At 48.6% G+C, this 15,539-nt stretch overlaps 1 protein-coding gene across 1 annotated transcript in view; it reads left to right on the top strand.

Moving 5' to 3' along the window:
• PTPRF (protein tyrosine phosphatase, receptor type, F) overlaps positions 1-15,539 on the top strand; it is a gene marked incomplete at its 5' end in the record, with an annotated part of 196,489 nt that overhangs the window by 107,357 nt on the left and 73,593 nt on the right. The window contains 2 exon segments of the mRNA XM_009869044.1: positions 7,520-7,531; positions 14,560-14,829. Of these exon segments, the coding sequence (XP_009867346.1) occupies positions 7,520-7,531; positions 14,560-14,829 (282 nt within the window).

Raw genomic sequence — 15,539 nt, 5'->3', positions numbered from 1 at the left:
ATATCCCATAAATTATTATCAGATGAAAATCACTGTGTGTACTAGGTCCTAGATTGTATTTGTGCTTACGGTTTCTGATAGCAAATGGTACCGTAATGTTACTATTTTAGTCAATGGCTTCAAAAAGTTAGTCAAACCTTGAACATTTTATTTCTTTAACAAGCAAGGAAAAACTGAAAATACCTTATTTTCTTACTTGTCACAGAATCACAGAATGGTAGAGGTTGGAAGCGACCTTAAAAGATCATCTAGTCCAACCCCCCTGCCAAAGCTGAATCACTTTTATTCTAGGATGCAGAATAAAAGAATCCCCGTTTTTCCTTCTTGTGATAGTCCTACAGTGTTGTCATTAGACGGATCAGTGACTTTCGGTCGGGTTTCAGAAAGTGCTTGCATCTTTACTAGAGAAGACATTAATTAGGACTAAATTACACTGGAAATTAAGTGCATCGGCTGCACAGCCACTGCATGATAGTTCCGTAATGATTGACCTCGTTGTGGTGAATACCCAACAAGTTGACCACTTTCTCGGAAAGCGCGTCTGAGTATTGAGCAGCAGCGCTGATTCCCACCCTGTGTAGTTCTCAGGGCTGCTTGTGCTTGCTCTCATTTACAGCCTGTTGTTTTTTTAATAGTTCAAATGTTTGTTTGTCTCTTGACTCTTGGGGTTTGTGTTTTTGATCATGTCCTCCCCTTTCCTAGCCTCCCAGGTAATCATTTGTGAGTGTGCTGTGTTAGAAAGCACAGATTCATTAGCATCTTTATCATACTTTTCAAGCTAACAAAGGAAGATACGGGTGATAAGAGGGAGTAGGCAGGCACTGCCCAGGGCTTCCTATAGCAATGAAAGAACAGGAGGAGGAAGGGGCAGGCTCTGCAAGTGTCTTGTCTCTGTGAGTCCTTTAGAACCAGCACTTCTGCACAGATGGACTTCATTAAAAGTTAAAACATTCCCACACCAGGGATTTGTAAGGGAAAATGGATGCATTTTCCTTGAAGCTATTATTTTCATCTTACTAAGTGTGCTGGAAACCAACCTTCATAAGCCTTCTGCTTCTGGACTGACAGGTCTATCTGTCTGCTGCTGCAGAGCCAGGAGGGGGCTGGGGACCAGTGCTGGGAGCTGACTGCCTCCCACTGCTGCTCTTCAGCCCTCCATGCACGGAGGGTTGCAGAAACATCCGGATCATCAGAGGAGCAAGAACAGAGTGAACGCGAGACAGAGGAGCGTGCCAGGGCAAGGTGGCTATCTGGGACGTAGCAGGGACTTCCAAGGGGGCACAGTAGCATATTCCCGTCTTGCCCTTTCAGCGCAAGCACGCTTGCCAGTGGTGGTCTGGATCTTACCATTACCACCTTGAGGAAAGTTCATGTTTGTGGTCCACGGTTACACATACCACAGTGCTTGATTACAGTGATTAGATTTGGGACTTGATGGCGTGGCAGGGAGAAGGACAGGGAATAGAAACGTATGGAAAATGATATTCCTCTGATCCAGAGATCTTACTATCTAATTTAGCAGCAAAAATCTGAGAAGTTGATTCAAGATATACCAGGAATTGATTTAAGAATAGCAGGCAGTTTGGACCTAGTGTGGGCAAAAAAACAAAGGTGATGTCATTTTGTCAGGCACACTGGGAATATGGTATAATTGCACTGATTCACCTACACTATTTTTTTTTTAATGAAGATATTTTACTCTTCATTTGCCTACAGCTCCAGGGACATATGCACAAAGAGGAGCGTTTTCAGCCAAAAGTGTTGTCCTGTGAGATGCCTGTGAAGGTGGTGGCCTGTGTGGTGCTCCCCTCAACAGTGACACTGTTATTTCACTCACTCCCTCTACACAGGGCATTATTTTTTCCCTACTTCAGTAAAGCAGATGAGCAGGAAGGCTGTGTATAAGAACATCCTTATTAATACATGGTGGAATTCGCTAGGTGTGTTCCCCAGTGCTGCTTACAGCAGCGAGTAGTGCAAATGCTATTAGAATAGTATTTATTGGAGCATTGGCCACATACTTCCCATCAAATGAGAGATCTGCTGCCCAGTTTTCACTTCTTAAGTGCTGCTTTTCAGGCCTTCAGGGCATGGTTCAGTGGGGCAAGTGCAGCAAGTTCTCTGGCCCAAAAGGCTGTACATGCTGTAGAGAAGCAGCAGCACAGCTGCTTTTTTAGAAAGACCATTTAAAACTGAACTATCTCTTTTGTGCCCAAATTGCAAACTGGTTAATCAGACTGCAATAAAAAGGAATGGTATTACTGCAAAAATCTCTGCTTTCTTGATCTGCCTGTTGAATGGCCAGACTAGCATTTCATTTGGCAACGGGGAATCTTGCTTGGAGTCTGTAGTTTTATTTGCCAAGTTTCACTAAGGAGCCATCACCCAAAATGAATTTACGATTGTGGCTCTGTCCCTAGAAGCAATTCTCTGGCCTCTGCAGGGTTTTACACTTGGGAACTTGGCGGCAGCTTAGGCTCAGACACGGAGGGAACTCACCGAAATGGCCACTTGCGGCTACGTGATGCTTACTGCAGTGGGGGCCTTGTGTAAATAATAATAATTCTGAATGACTGACGTGGGCCTGGAGCAACGAAACTTGAAGCCTTTAAAACGGACATTTTCTGCTTATGAAATATTAAAACAGCTAAAATAGCAACAGCAGTAAAAGCTCGAGGCTATTGCTGGAAGACTGAAAGCTGGGGACAGTGGTCAAACAGTCAGCGACCAAAACTGGGGATGTCTGAAAAATGGCTAAATAACGGGGAATACGTTTGTTTATGACCCGACTATATGCATTGTTTTGGCAATGTGCTCCTCTCATTGAGCTGCCTCTCATTGAGCCTGATGGGGGTGACATTACTTGACCAGAGAGGGGCAGTGCCAGTGCTTGAGGGCCTGGCAGCGATCACAGACAAGCAGACACTGGAGAGATTTGTGAGGGAGATGCCGGGATGACAGGAAACACAAACAGGCAGTTAAATCAGACCGGATGACCCAGACTGCTGCTTCGGACAGATGTCTGCCCTGGACCGTCAGAAGATGCAAAACCAGGCTGCGATAGAGGCCACCGAGTAACTACCGCTCAGCAGTTGGCACGTGGCTGGGGAGGGCTACAGGGCTGAGGGGCCGTGGTCTCTCCCTGTGCCTGCTCCGTGCAGCCCTGACCCCAAGATAATGCTGCAGTCCAGCAGTGCCGCAGAGAGCAGTGACCCTAGATAATGAAAGTGCGCTCCTTTCTCTGGGATTTCAGTGCTCATTAACTTCACTCCCTCTACCCCTAAGTGCTGCTCCGTGCTAAAGCTACTGCTGTAGCCAAAGCCGGAGGAGCCGTGGTTTGGGCAGGCGCACCTTGGCTGGTTGTGAACGGACTTGGGGTGAAGACAGCCAGCAGCGTGGCCAGAGCTGCGCAGCACTCGGCACCGGCAGGCGTTAGTTGCTCAGTCAGCGTTGCGGCTCGTGCTGCTGTGGCTGTGTGTCCTTGTGCTGGAGCTCACTTCAAAGCCAGCTTCTGCCAAGTTTTCTCGTCCTCATGCACTACTGTGAATATTTTTGTCATGTTTTCTCCTGAGGTGAAGCGTATTCACCGTCAATGTTCCTGTGAGCGTTTTGCTACACCGTGATGATTATAACGATCATGGTTTAATAAATAATAGTTCTTTGTCCTTCTGCTAGCACATTTCATCTAAAGATTTGAATGTGCTTCATAGAACTCAAATAAGCTTAACAGTTTCATTCCTTTCAAAGTCCTTTGACAGTTAAAAGTGCAATGCAAGGCTCAAGTCTGATTGTTTGTAAAATGACCTTTATGGAAAATAGAAGGAGAGTGGCTGGTAGCTCAGTGCATGATAATACAACACAGAAATGGACTTAGAAACCTGTTTCCCCCTCCTATTCCCCCACATGACCTGCACAGATGCCTGTGGAACAATTAGACTTGCATGTCTATGCTGACTAAATGTCCATTCCCTCCCCTTCCATATCCACTTGCACAAAGGGTTAGGAAATCCATCTCTGGTGCTCTGAGATTTTCTGCTCTTAATTGAGTTCACACATGCATGTGTGTGCACTATGAATGGGATCGGCTGCCTGGGCGCCCTGAGCATCCTGTCTGTCTCTCTAGGATGGAATATACTCGTCAGTGTGGCAGGAGTACATTGTTCATCGCCTATAATGGGAGGTTGTCTTATTCTCATGTAATCTGGTGTAAAAAAGACAATCTGTCCTTTTGTTCCTCTGTACCTCTAGAAACTGTAAAGGATAAAATTTGATTTATGTGGAGTCCTTGAGACACAAGATGTGCTTTTGGAGATAAGCAGGAACAGGTTCATCCCCCTCTGGGTTTTTGTCCACCTCTCTGTCTTCTGGATTCCACAATGTCTGGGTTTGCCTTTATATTAATGCCTAGCATACCACAAGAGGGTTTTCAGCACAGGACAGATGCTGGCAGTTCCCAGCAGAGTTTCAGGGCCAATTGGGATAATGAACTTTCTTGTTGCTTTCAGGAAAGTATTAGCTTCCCACTCTGAGAAGCTTTAGAAATGTGTTCTTTTGTTTGAGCTAGTGTTCTAAGCTCTCAGACCTGTGCATTCATATCCTGACCACAGCCTCCTGCCTTGTTTCAGGGGCTGATGCCCAAGAATACACAAAAGCAGAGCCTCCCGTAAGCCCAAATTCATTCTTTCTGCAACAAGCTGCTGTGGTTAGAGTATTGCTTCTGCTGCATAAGAGGAGCTTGTCTGTGGCAAGGGTAAAAGCCAAATTCAATAGGCAAGTGTATTTCTGCCTACGGGAGCCATCTGACAGTCAGGACTGGCAGACGCCTCTGTCTGCTGCCTTGCTCTTTGCTTCTTTCAGCTTGGACCTCAAAAGGAGCCCTGTTCTTACCTCCTGGAGTTTGCTATCCTCTGGTGGCTTTTCTGCTGTAACTTGACTTGCTTTGTCTTGCACATAGGCTGGCATGTTCAGGTTAGCTGCCAGGCAGCTCAGGTTCGTGGGAACACGGTCGCATGGCTAGTGAGCCGTGTTATTCTGCACAGGGGATACTCTGGGTAACTGCAGCCTTAAGTCCTCTGTCCTTACGTGGGGGGTCAGATGTTATTTACAGAAAAACTGTTGGTAAAACATGCTTCTTAGCTTAGCAGTGACATGGATAGAGAACTGGAGATAATGGAGCATGGGAATGGGATCTGTAAGGAGATGAAACTTTCAATTTACCGTTCATCAGGTTTATCTTGGATAAAGCAGCCGCTGTTTAAGCATTAGCTAAAGGGAAAGGAGAGAGAACTTTCTGTCCAGGTGTTCCCTCTTGCCTTACAGCTGTTCCAGAGTAGCCTGCTACTGGTTTTTATTCCCCATAAACCACTAATATAGTAAAAGATTAAGAGATAATCCAGCAATTAGAGACAAATAGCAGGCCCCAAATTTGTTCCTGTTTGACAGACCAGAAAGTAATCTGTTTGAATTAGCGTATTTCACATGCGTCTCCTCACCTTTCTAACTCTAATCTGAAGTGTCAACACGTGGGGAAAGCCACTGCTGGAGCCTGCTCCTGTCCCTGCACACCGATGCAGCGCAATCCCTGCTGGGCTCCCCAAAACAACGCTCCTGGCGATTCCTCAGCTGCAGCAGCGCCCCCCACCTTGTCCCCAGGCAGGCCAAGTGACACAGCAGCGAGTCCCCTTGGTGTGCCTGGGGTCCGTCAGCCCTTCCCAGGGGCAAGGGGGGGCTCTACCATTGACGGCTGTTCCTGTAGCTGTTCCAGCATCGTCCCTCAGTCGTACACCCTTCACCAGCCTCTTGCCATTCAGTCACACAGTGTGGCAGGTTGGTCCACACTTGCAGCATGTGAAGCCTGTGTTGCTCTCTTGCAGTGTTAGTGCTGCTTTCCAGAAATGCAGCCATTCATGGGTATGCCTGGTTTGCCAGAAGCGCTGTCCTTGCCAGGCAAGGGCAGGAAACAAATCCTTCCTGTTGGGAAGAGCTGAGCAGAAGGCAGAAGCCCCTCGATGTCTGTTGAAGCCATGCAGATGTGATATGCTCCATTAGATTTGGAAATCAAGTGGTGGCTTGGGAGCAGCAATAAAGAGGTTCCCTCTCATCACAGTCTCACTGGGTTAAATGAGCCTTATGTTAATATTTTGTGGACCAAGAGGTGGAGTTGGCCAGTGGAAACCTGGATCTTCAGCTAGAACTGTTTGCTTTAAGGGTATCTAGGTGGGGATCCTCACTGGATGTGGCCTTCAAGCTTATGGGCTCTTCAAGCTCCGAGTTGGCTGGTTCTGGTGCCCTAGTATCGGTTCAATTGAAGAAATGTAAACAACTGTTTTGCTGTTCTCCTGCAAGCTCCATTACACTTCGTAGGCCACTGTTGTAGCTGTTATTGGCATTTTGTTGCCTGGTCTGTACCATGTCGGTGTTGGTTAAAATCCTGTCCTCTAATCGGTGGAAATGGCTGACTGTACTGTTGCGCTGTATAATGCCACATGCTGTTCTTTAATTTACAGTGTTTCTGCTGGAAAGCAAATTCCTCCCCCCACCTTTTCCTTCCCCCGTCAAAAATGTGACTCATAAGCAGTCTTTAACTATCAAATCCACTTCTGTATTCTCTCAGCGAGGGTTCAATTACAGCTGATACGCCACAGATCTGTAGCTGGAGTGAGGTCACTCCTGCAAGAGAAATAAGATATCCTTTGTCTATAAGGAAAATGCAACTAACCTTCTACTATCTCTCCCGCAGGAACAAAATGTGGGACCTGCTCAATTCTCTCTGGGTGTTTTTGTCCTCCTGATTTCTTGTCCGTCTCTCACTCACAGCACAGTGTACCAATAAGGCTCTCCCGAAACTGAGCCCAGCCAAGACTGCGCATGTCTGTCACTTGCCTAATACCTCTCTGCTGCATTTAGCTCTTTGTTTGGAGAGGGGGAACAGCTCTTCATGGTAGAAGATTTTCCATTCACCACTTGGAACATTTCTTTCATACTTGATAAAATTCAGATCTACGTATATGCTCTTCCCAGTGTATGGTCAATGGGTTTAAAGTGCCTTTGTCATCATTTTTATGGCTGGAGTGGGTGTGTGTGGGAGCACGTCAGTCTGTGTGATGGCCAGTACCCCGTGCGTGACTGTTTTGCACATGTGAACATGTCTGTGCTTCCAGTGTCTGGCCCAGCGCGGGGCCGTCCCCAGAGTACCTTCCATGTGAGTATGTGTGGGATGCGCAGTTCCCTTCGCCCTGCCTCAAGGAGCAGTGAGCGGGTCCGGGTGGCAGAGGGGCCGGACCTGCTCCAGGCTGGAGCGGTGTGAGCGCGTCGCACTCTTGTCCCAGCTGTGGAGTGGTGTGTGTGCACGGTGGGAAGTCGTGGCTGACCTCTGTAGTCTTGTCTTGTCGTTTCAGTGGTGTGCGGACAGATGAAGCTTGGCCTGTTTTTACTCTCTGTGTTTTTCCTTGTCTTTTTTTATTCCCTTCTCATCTTCATCGCACTCTGCCATCAAACAAAACAAACTTTCATCTCTCAGATCAGCGAGAAGGTTGGTCCTTTTCACTTCTTATCCATCTACAGTACGCCACGTCAGATGGGACTTTTCCTGTAGGGAGAGGAGAGCCATCCCCAAAAGGGGAGGGGGCCCTACAGACTCTGGCTCCTTTCCAGGCACGGCCGCAGTGTGCCTGATGAGATCTGCTTACTGTTTGCTGTGACTCTGGTGATGGCGTTGATACTTTGCTTGCATGCCTTTGTTGCTTGAGATTTAAAATGCACAAAATATATTTTGCATGCAAATAACAGGCAGGGTGGGTTTGTTCCAAGGTAGGACGGGAAGAAGTGCATGCTACTGTATGTGGGGCCTTTCTCTAACCCGTTACCTGTGCTGGGTGCCAGTGCAATATCTCTAAACTGCTGCTGCTTTCTGGCCAGAGAACAAGAGCAGTCTCCGGAAGCAGAGATCAGAATGATCTTCAGTCCTCCTTTGAGATGCTAGGGAGAATAGGTTCCTTGATTTATTCTGTAGCTCTAAAAGCGTTAACTTTTTCTAGAGGCAAGACGCTTGATTTTGATCTCAGCTGGAAAAGAACCCACCCTGCTGCCCTCCCAGGGGCAGCTGGCTGAGAGATGCGAGACCCTCATGCTGAGGAGCTTCCCTCCTCCTCGACAGTGCCCACTCTGGGGGTGGACAGTTCTCCAAACTCGGACAAGGGCCCTCTGCATGGGGCTGGGTCTTTCTCTCGCTGGCAGGAGAGCAGGGAGCGCTGGCAGTGGCCCCAGCCTTACCTAGGACGGCTCAGGAAGGCCCGTGACGACGTGCGCAGGAGCTCGTAGCTACTCGGCAAAACCTGATTTGTGCTTTGTCCTGCTCTGTCCTGCTGCCCTCAGAGAGCCAGAAGTGAGTAAAGGACAATAGTGAAAGGCAACTCCAGCTTTTAAATTGAATCTAGCTCCAGACCTAGCTCGAGGCGCTCATGATTTCATGCTGAGGAAAGCTGGTGTTTTTGGCAGAAGTCCTGAGCTGGTTTCCAGAGATGGCTCCTTCACCAGACAGGTGCCGTGCGGGTCTGAGGGATGCCCATAGCAGCTCTCCAGCCCGGCGCTGCTCCCGGTGGCACAGGGAAGAGACCCTGGCTCCTCTCACACATGCCATCAGGCAGCTGCATGAGTTGATCTTATAATCATCACTGGAACAAGTTTTAACAAGTTGTCATAGCAGTTGTTCCAGTACACTGACTTCGCTCCCGTTTCTCTCCCTGGAACGTGCTCTCATTTAGATTGTACTAAAGCATGGGGCCCTTGTTGTTTACCCTCTAAAAATAGATTTCGTAGAGGATAAAATTACCTGAGCCCAAGACAATGATGAAGAATAGGAACAAGGCAGAAAAGAGACGAAATTAAAGCCAAGGCCTCCCAGATTTCAGTGAATTTGGAGCACTGCTGTGATGGCTCTGGCACCTCTGGAGAATAAACCTCTGACAGGGCACTTAAATGTTTTAGCCACGTGGTTTAGCTGAGGGGAGGCAGCTGAGAATGGATATAAGCCAGCAGGAAAAGATAATTTCTCATTCTTTGTGCCGACCACTCCTTCCCACCCCACCAAAAATACTCACGTACACAAATATTTAACGTGAAGCCAGAAATTAGGTTCTAAATATTCCATTGGGATTTGCCTTGCTTATAATTTGTTTGGCACTGATAATTACATCTTACGTTTTTCCAGCTTTACTTAAAACTGTGTACTGCTCACCCATGCATTTAATTATTGCTCTGTGACTGCTGCAAGGTTATTTATTAACGAGTTATTTTATCTTGATACAGTGGATCTTTTCTCTTATTCCCCTCCTTAATGTTGTGTTATTTTCATCAGAGAAATTTCAGAGTGAATGCAAATTGCATAGCTCCACAATCTTGGTCTCTCTTACTTTGCTATTAGTATGTCAGTATGCTGAATGCTGATGTGTCTCCAGTGCTGCACCACTGTAATGATATATCCTCTTTTATATGTGGTTGTCAGCGCAAATAATTAGACCTAAAAGTTATAGCTGAAATATAATCCAAAAATGGCAAGGACCTGTTTTGGAAATTGTCTATAAAATGTCAGCACTCAAGGATGCATTGGGAGCATAAATAGTACAGCATTGTTTGAGCACAAGATTAGACTGTAAATGCATTTTTTCTGGTTCCAGTTTTTCCTCTCCTGCTGTTGATTCTGTCAATAGATTGTGAGATTCCAGCAACTGCCTTTCCATTTGAAGTCCTTCCTTAAAATGATAGCACTAGGGAGAGATGAAAGGTGTCTACAGATGAGTAAACCGTGCAGACCGATGATCATGTTTGAAGATATCTCCTAAATTCACTCCTTCACGACTCTGAAGAGGTGGTTCCTGAGGAAGGTGGGAGCTTTTTGCAGGCTAGCAGTGTGGCGAGGGCAAGAACACACCCTGTGCACCGTGGATTGAGCAGTCTCACCTTTTCAGATATGTACCCCTGTCTCACTCGCTACTGCTGATCCCAGCTGGGAGGTTAGAGCACAGCCCAGGCAGGGCTGATCCTCCTTCAGAGCGAATGGAACTTCAGACGGCTGCTCCTTCGTGCAGAGGAAGAGTCAAGTGGAGAGAATGTCAGGACAGCGGTGCAGGACCAGAGCAGCTGCAATTATCTCGGGGAGAAGCGGAGAAGTGTGCAGAGCATGGGCACAGCTCTCCATCGCCATGGGGCAGCGCCCAGCGAGCCTGCGCTGGGGGTACCAGGAAGCGGGAGGACAAAGCAGAGTTAGACAGGTGCTAGGCAGGCATGGTGGAAAGGAAATCCAGAAGCCAGAGAAAGCAAGTAGAGGTCCCTGCATCTCTGCAGGCTAGAGTGAGGGGTGTTAACATTGTCATTTGCTCAGCTGTGCTGGGGCCAAAAAAAGCCGGCAGGGAAAAGCAATTTGGTCTGCCCTTCCTTAGCAGCACCACACAGGTTTGGAAGCATGGACAGTCCTCCTGGCACTGTTGTGTTCCCAGCAGAGTCTCAGCACGCGAGAGAGGGGCTAAGAGCACCTGCCTGTGAGCCCTGAGCACTGCTGCTCAGAGCCTGCATCTCCTGCGGACAGAAGTAGGAAGGGGGAGGTCCCTAGTTCTCCCAAGGGGTAGCGTCACCCTCAGAGGGAACCTGAGATGTTAGAAAACAGCCACTGCCGTGGTGAAAGGAGCCAGGCGATCGATTCATGCTCTTTGCTCTCAAGGCAGGGAATGTGCATGTTAATGCATGCTGAATTATTAACATTTCTCAATCTCGACCTTTGTGGCTGTTGTGTTGCCTGCTCTTCTTCCTCCCCATGAGTGCTCCAGTGAGTGGGGAACCGGTCTCCACGCTGCCCTTTCTCCCTGTCCTGTGGGATCCAGGGCATGGGCTCAGGTTGCGCTGCACTGCTCACCGCTCCGGGGTTCCACTTCACTTCCCGGGGAATGCTCTCTGCAGGGAGGCGTGCTGAATAGTAGAGCAGCACAGAGCCATTACGATGCCTATTCTTGGGATGAATGACAATGAATCTCATTTTTGACAGTCTGCTGGTTTAACTAAACCTCTGAATTATACTATTGTCCACTGAAATCATTTTAATATTCACAGCAATTTTCCCCTGTGCTGTTCTTGCAAAACCTCCAAACCACCTCCTCTGATCTTTATCCAAAAAAGAAGATTAAAAAAAAAATGCAAATTCTTGTTAAGAAAATCGTAATAAAGAGGGAAATTTCACTGCTGCAATAAATGAAGAACAACAAAATTTTTCAGAGCGCTTAAGGTAGCATCATGGGCTGTGCTAGCCCATGTGATTTGACTTGTAAATTGGACAGAAATTCTAAAAATGCTGCTTTTTGAGGGGTTATACTGATTTAAATTATTACCAGACTCTCATGCTAGAAGAGCAAGCGACTTAAATCGCTGGCTTGAGCCTGAGGAATGTGATGATGGTGCTCTACAAGCTGCTGTGAGAGCTCTGCCAGCTCTCACTAATGCTGACTGACAGCATCTCCCCTTCTCCCTCCGTACTGACTGGGACAAGAAGCTGCCAATTATCCCCCAAGAGGATGGGAGGCTGATGGAGCCTGTCCCTTCCTTGCATGTGCTCCTGCCAGAGTATCGTCCGGGCCAGATCTTTACCGAAGGCGTTGCCCTGACCCCTCCTGCCTCCCATGTTGAGAGCTGACCCTACACATGGCATCCATTTTTAGCAGCTGCGGTGCCTTGGGCACTGCTGCTCTCTGGTGCGGAGCAGCGAACCCATCTTAGCAGCTCTGCCGGTGTGCTAACAAGGGGAGGCTGGCGCAGCCTTTCTGGGTCTCAAAAATACACTGCGGAGGCGTGTTGAGCTGCTCATCTGTTGGCAGGCTTGAGAACTGAGGCCCCGCATAGCTCCCATGCCGAGGTTGGGTATGCTGCAGCCTGACCATGCTCAAAGCAAGAGAGCTTTCCTTGCCATTCATCCCTTCTCTAGGCACACGAATGCACCGACCAAACCACCTCTGCTTCTCCCCTGTGGACAGGGCAGGGGAACGCCACTTCTGAAGGGTCTCAGCCCTTTCCTTCACCCTGCAAAGCACTGCCGAGAGAGCCCCCACCTGCTTTGAAGTGCATCTCCCCCATGCTGGGGAGCAGGAGGTGGTTGGCCACTGGCTTCTCCAGGGAGAGATGGCTGCAGTGCCCACAGGCACCACCTCTGCAGGACACATCAAGGGGGACACGGCAGTGATGGGGCTCTCATGACCCCAGGAACACCCTAAAAGCAGTGCTTGACACGAGAGCACGGTGCGGGATGCTGGGGAGTCTGCAGCGGACTGTGCTGCTTCTGGTCTCACAGGGCTGGGAGTCAAAATCTGTTTGTGCATGCTGGGCTCAGAACTTCCTGCATGGCCTCTTGTCCTGCAGTCGCTTGTCTCCCCGTGTCCTTGTGTGTGAGTTCTGTGCACCTTCCCTTTCCTCGTCCTGCCCTCACACTGCTTGCTCCCTGACTCTGTAGTGGCCTCTGGTGCCTGCCAGCCTGTTTGCCTGGTGCATGTGTGTGAGTGCTCTGTGCACACCTATGGCTTTATCTTCAAAGTTTGCTTTTTTTTTTAAATTTTAATATAGCGTGGGTGGGTTTGGTCCTTGGATGGGGATGGAATTTGAACAGCTTCTACTTGGAATTATGCGACGCCACGTTCATTGGAAAATGAAACCTGACTTTAACAGCTGGTGCTGGGATGCTTTGGTTGGTTGGAAGTACACGCCATCATGTTAAACCATTGCCATGTCCATCAGGTTAACTCCGTATTTTCATGACTGCGTAGCACTTGAGTACGCTTTCAGTTTTGTCTCATTTGGGGAGCACTGCACCGTCAGTCAGGTAACACCTCACTGGTGATCGCTCATGTAGCTATTGATTTGAGATTTAATAATTGATTAAAAGAAACAACCAGCAAGACTTTGGATTTAGACATTAAAAAAAGTAAGGCAAGCAAAGCGAGTTATCCTTCCCTTGGCTGGTAAGGAGCTAATGAGCCCTGTTTTGTCACCGAGGCGATGTGTAGTACACACACGATGTTGACAGTATTGTCTGATTTATCACGAAGTCTTAGCTCTGTTGTACATACTAGCGTGGGGGCTTCCGTGTTCAGTCTGTTTCTGCAAGCCTGTTGGTTTGGGGATGAATCATCAAAGAGAGCACTAGTGAGATCTGATTTGGGGAGGATCAGCTTGGCAAGCGGAGCTGACACCTCTGCAGCTCGCCAGGCTGTCAGCAGCTTTCCCGTCCGTGGAAACGCCGGAGTGGCAGGAGCCACGCCAGCAGAGCCGTGTCCCCCCGGACCCGCAGCACCCGTGGGGCTGGTTGCGCCTGCAGCGCGTTGAGAACTGGCACCGCTGCGGCTCCTGCCCCATTTCCACCTGCCCTCAGCTCTGCAGCTGCTGGCTGCCCCACCAGCCCGAGGCACTGCTGGGGGAGCGTAATTGTCAGGGAGAAGCTCCTTGGGAACCGGTCAATCGTGAGCCCAGCCGATGATCGGAAGCTGCCTTTCTGGTGGAGGAGGCTAGAGGGGAGCCAGTCTGCTGGGCGAAACACGTTTGAGCGGTTTCACTTTTTAACTACAGACTAAAATGAGCTGGCCCAGAGGAGACAAAGATTTACTGAGCACAGTTGTTTCTCTACCCTTGCTTAAATAGGCCCATAACACTAACCCTGAAGAAGGGGTCTCATTTCTCAGTGTCATTTTCCTGACGGGAATGCATATGGCAGGCAGCTTTAGAGCTTTATTGTAGCTGAGAGTTGCTTACAAATAAGTCTTGAATGAAATACCCAGCAAGGGATTGATATGAAGAGAAGCTGTGCAATGAAATAAGGAGGAATACATCTCCCGAAGTGCTGCCACAAAGGTGGGGAGGGTTCTGCAAGCCTAGCTCTCTTCTGTCAAAATGGATATGATCTCACATCTGTCAGGATTAGTTCTCTCCTGCCCAGCAAGGTGATCCGTTCAGGCCCTGACAATGTCATGCAGCTCTGGTGACTATTTTTTCTGAGCCAAGGTAGAACCTGAGTTCCATTTTGAAAGGAATTATATTTTATTTAGCAGCACACGTGTGCTAATTCAGAAAGAAACCCTTCTGCTGCTCCTACCCAAACCCTGTGAGGTTTAGGGCACGGGTTGCTTTACTCTAGAGCTAATAAATTGAGCAGGTAATTCTGTTTTGCAGAGCTTCAGTGGGCCCTCCGAAGAGAGAGTGTGTGACTGGCATTTGTGCATGCTCTCTAATGAGAGGGCTGTAATTTAAATGGAGGAATGTTTCATGTTAGTAATATGATTTCAAAAGGCTGTGTTTGGAGGGAATGGATTGAGCCATCCCTTAATGGGTTCTAATAAGATGCCAGTGGCTAAGGAAGGAGAGCAAAGTGTGCACAATTTGGCAAAGCACTGAACAGCTCTTGCACTTCGTTTTATCTGTCCCAAGGGATAGACAGGCAGTAAATGGTGAACCCCCCGTCATGTACCCCCGGAATGCAACTGAGTGCTGTCTGCTGGCTCTGTGACCCTACTAGCTGTGTCCTCCTTGTTTCAGTGCGCCGTGTTGCTCCTCGATTCTCTATCCCTCCGAGCAACCACGAGGTGATGCCTGGGGGGAGCGTGAACCTCACGTGCGTGGCAGTAGGTGCTCCGATGCCCTACGTGAAGTGGATGGCTGGTGTGGAGGAACTGACCAAAGAGGATGAGATGCCCGTCGGTAGGAACGTCCTGGAGCTGAATAACATCGTTCAGTCTGCCAACTACACCTGCGTAGCCATCTCCTCGCTCGGTATGATCGAAGCCACGGCCCAGATCACTGTTAAAGGTAAGGAATTATTCCTCTTGGTGCTCCTACTTGGGTTTCAACCGTGTAGCCTTTACCAAAGTGGTTTTGAGTGCAGCCAGCTGATCGCAGTCTCCTGTGACTTTCTGCCTTGCAAGGAAGGTTCCCAAACAACTTTGTTTTTTCCTGCTCAATGTCGTATTTGCTTTGGAGGTCGTTTCCTCTCTCCTTACGTGTGGCATGGTGAGAAACAGGCTGGCGTTAGGCTGGGTCCCTGTTATGCCGTGAAGGAACGCAATGGCACAGTGGAAGGCCATGGGCTGTCTTGGGGCAGAGGTCCATGGATGTCTGTAGTCACAACACTGTTGGCACAGAGGTGTCCTCTTGTGGTGAGGGCAGGACAGGAAGGTTAATCTCAGCATGTGTAGTGTCTGTGGGCCTCCCCAGAACAAGTATCCTCCCACCCTACAGGGAGGGGTTACACACGTTCATTTTCCAGTAGTGTATTTCTCTATCAGTTTTCTTCTTTTCCCTACTGCTCTGTCTGTTTCCATTTCTTTTGTTGTTGCCCTTAAGGCATGCTTCCTGCTACCATTTCACAGGTAGCTTTGCCTCAAAGAGGATGTTATTGCTGATTGCTGACCGCGGGTAAAGGGCAACGCCTCTGGGTGAAGGGCAGCCCACCCAGACAGCTCCCTAACAGGAGGCTGAAGAACATATCCTGCCTTTCCAGTCTGGGGCCAAGCAGATCC

The sequence above is a fragment of the Apaloderma vittatum genome, unplaced genomic scaffold, assembly GCF_000703405.1.
Source record: "Apaloderma vittatum isolate BGI_N311 unplaced genomic scaffold, ASM70340v1 scaffold735, whole genome shotgun sequence".
Classification (NCBI taxonomy): domain Eukaryota; kingdom Metazoa; phylum Chordata; class Aves; order Trogoniformes; family Trogonidae; genus Apaloderma; species Apaloderma vittatum.
This window is presented reverse-complemented; position numbering and strand designations above follow the sequence as displayed.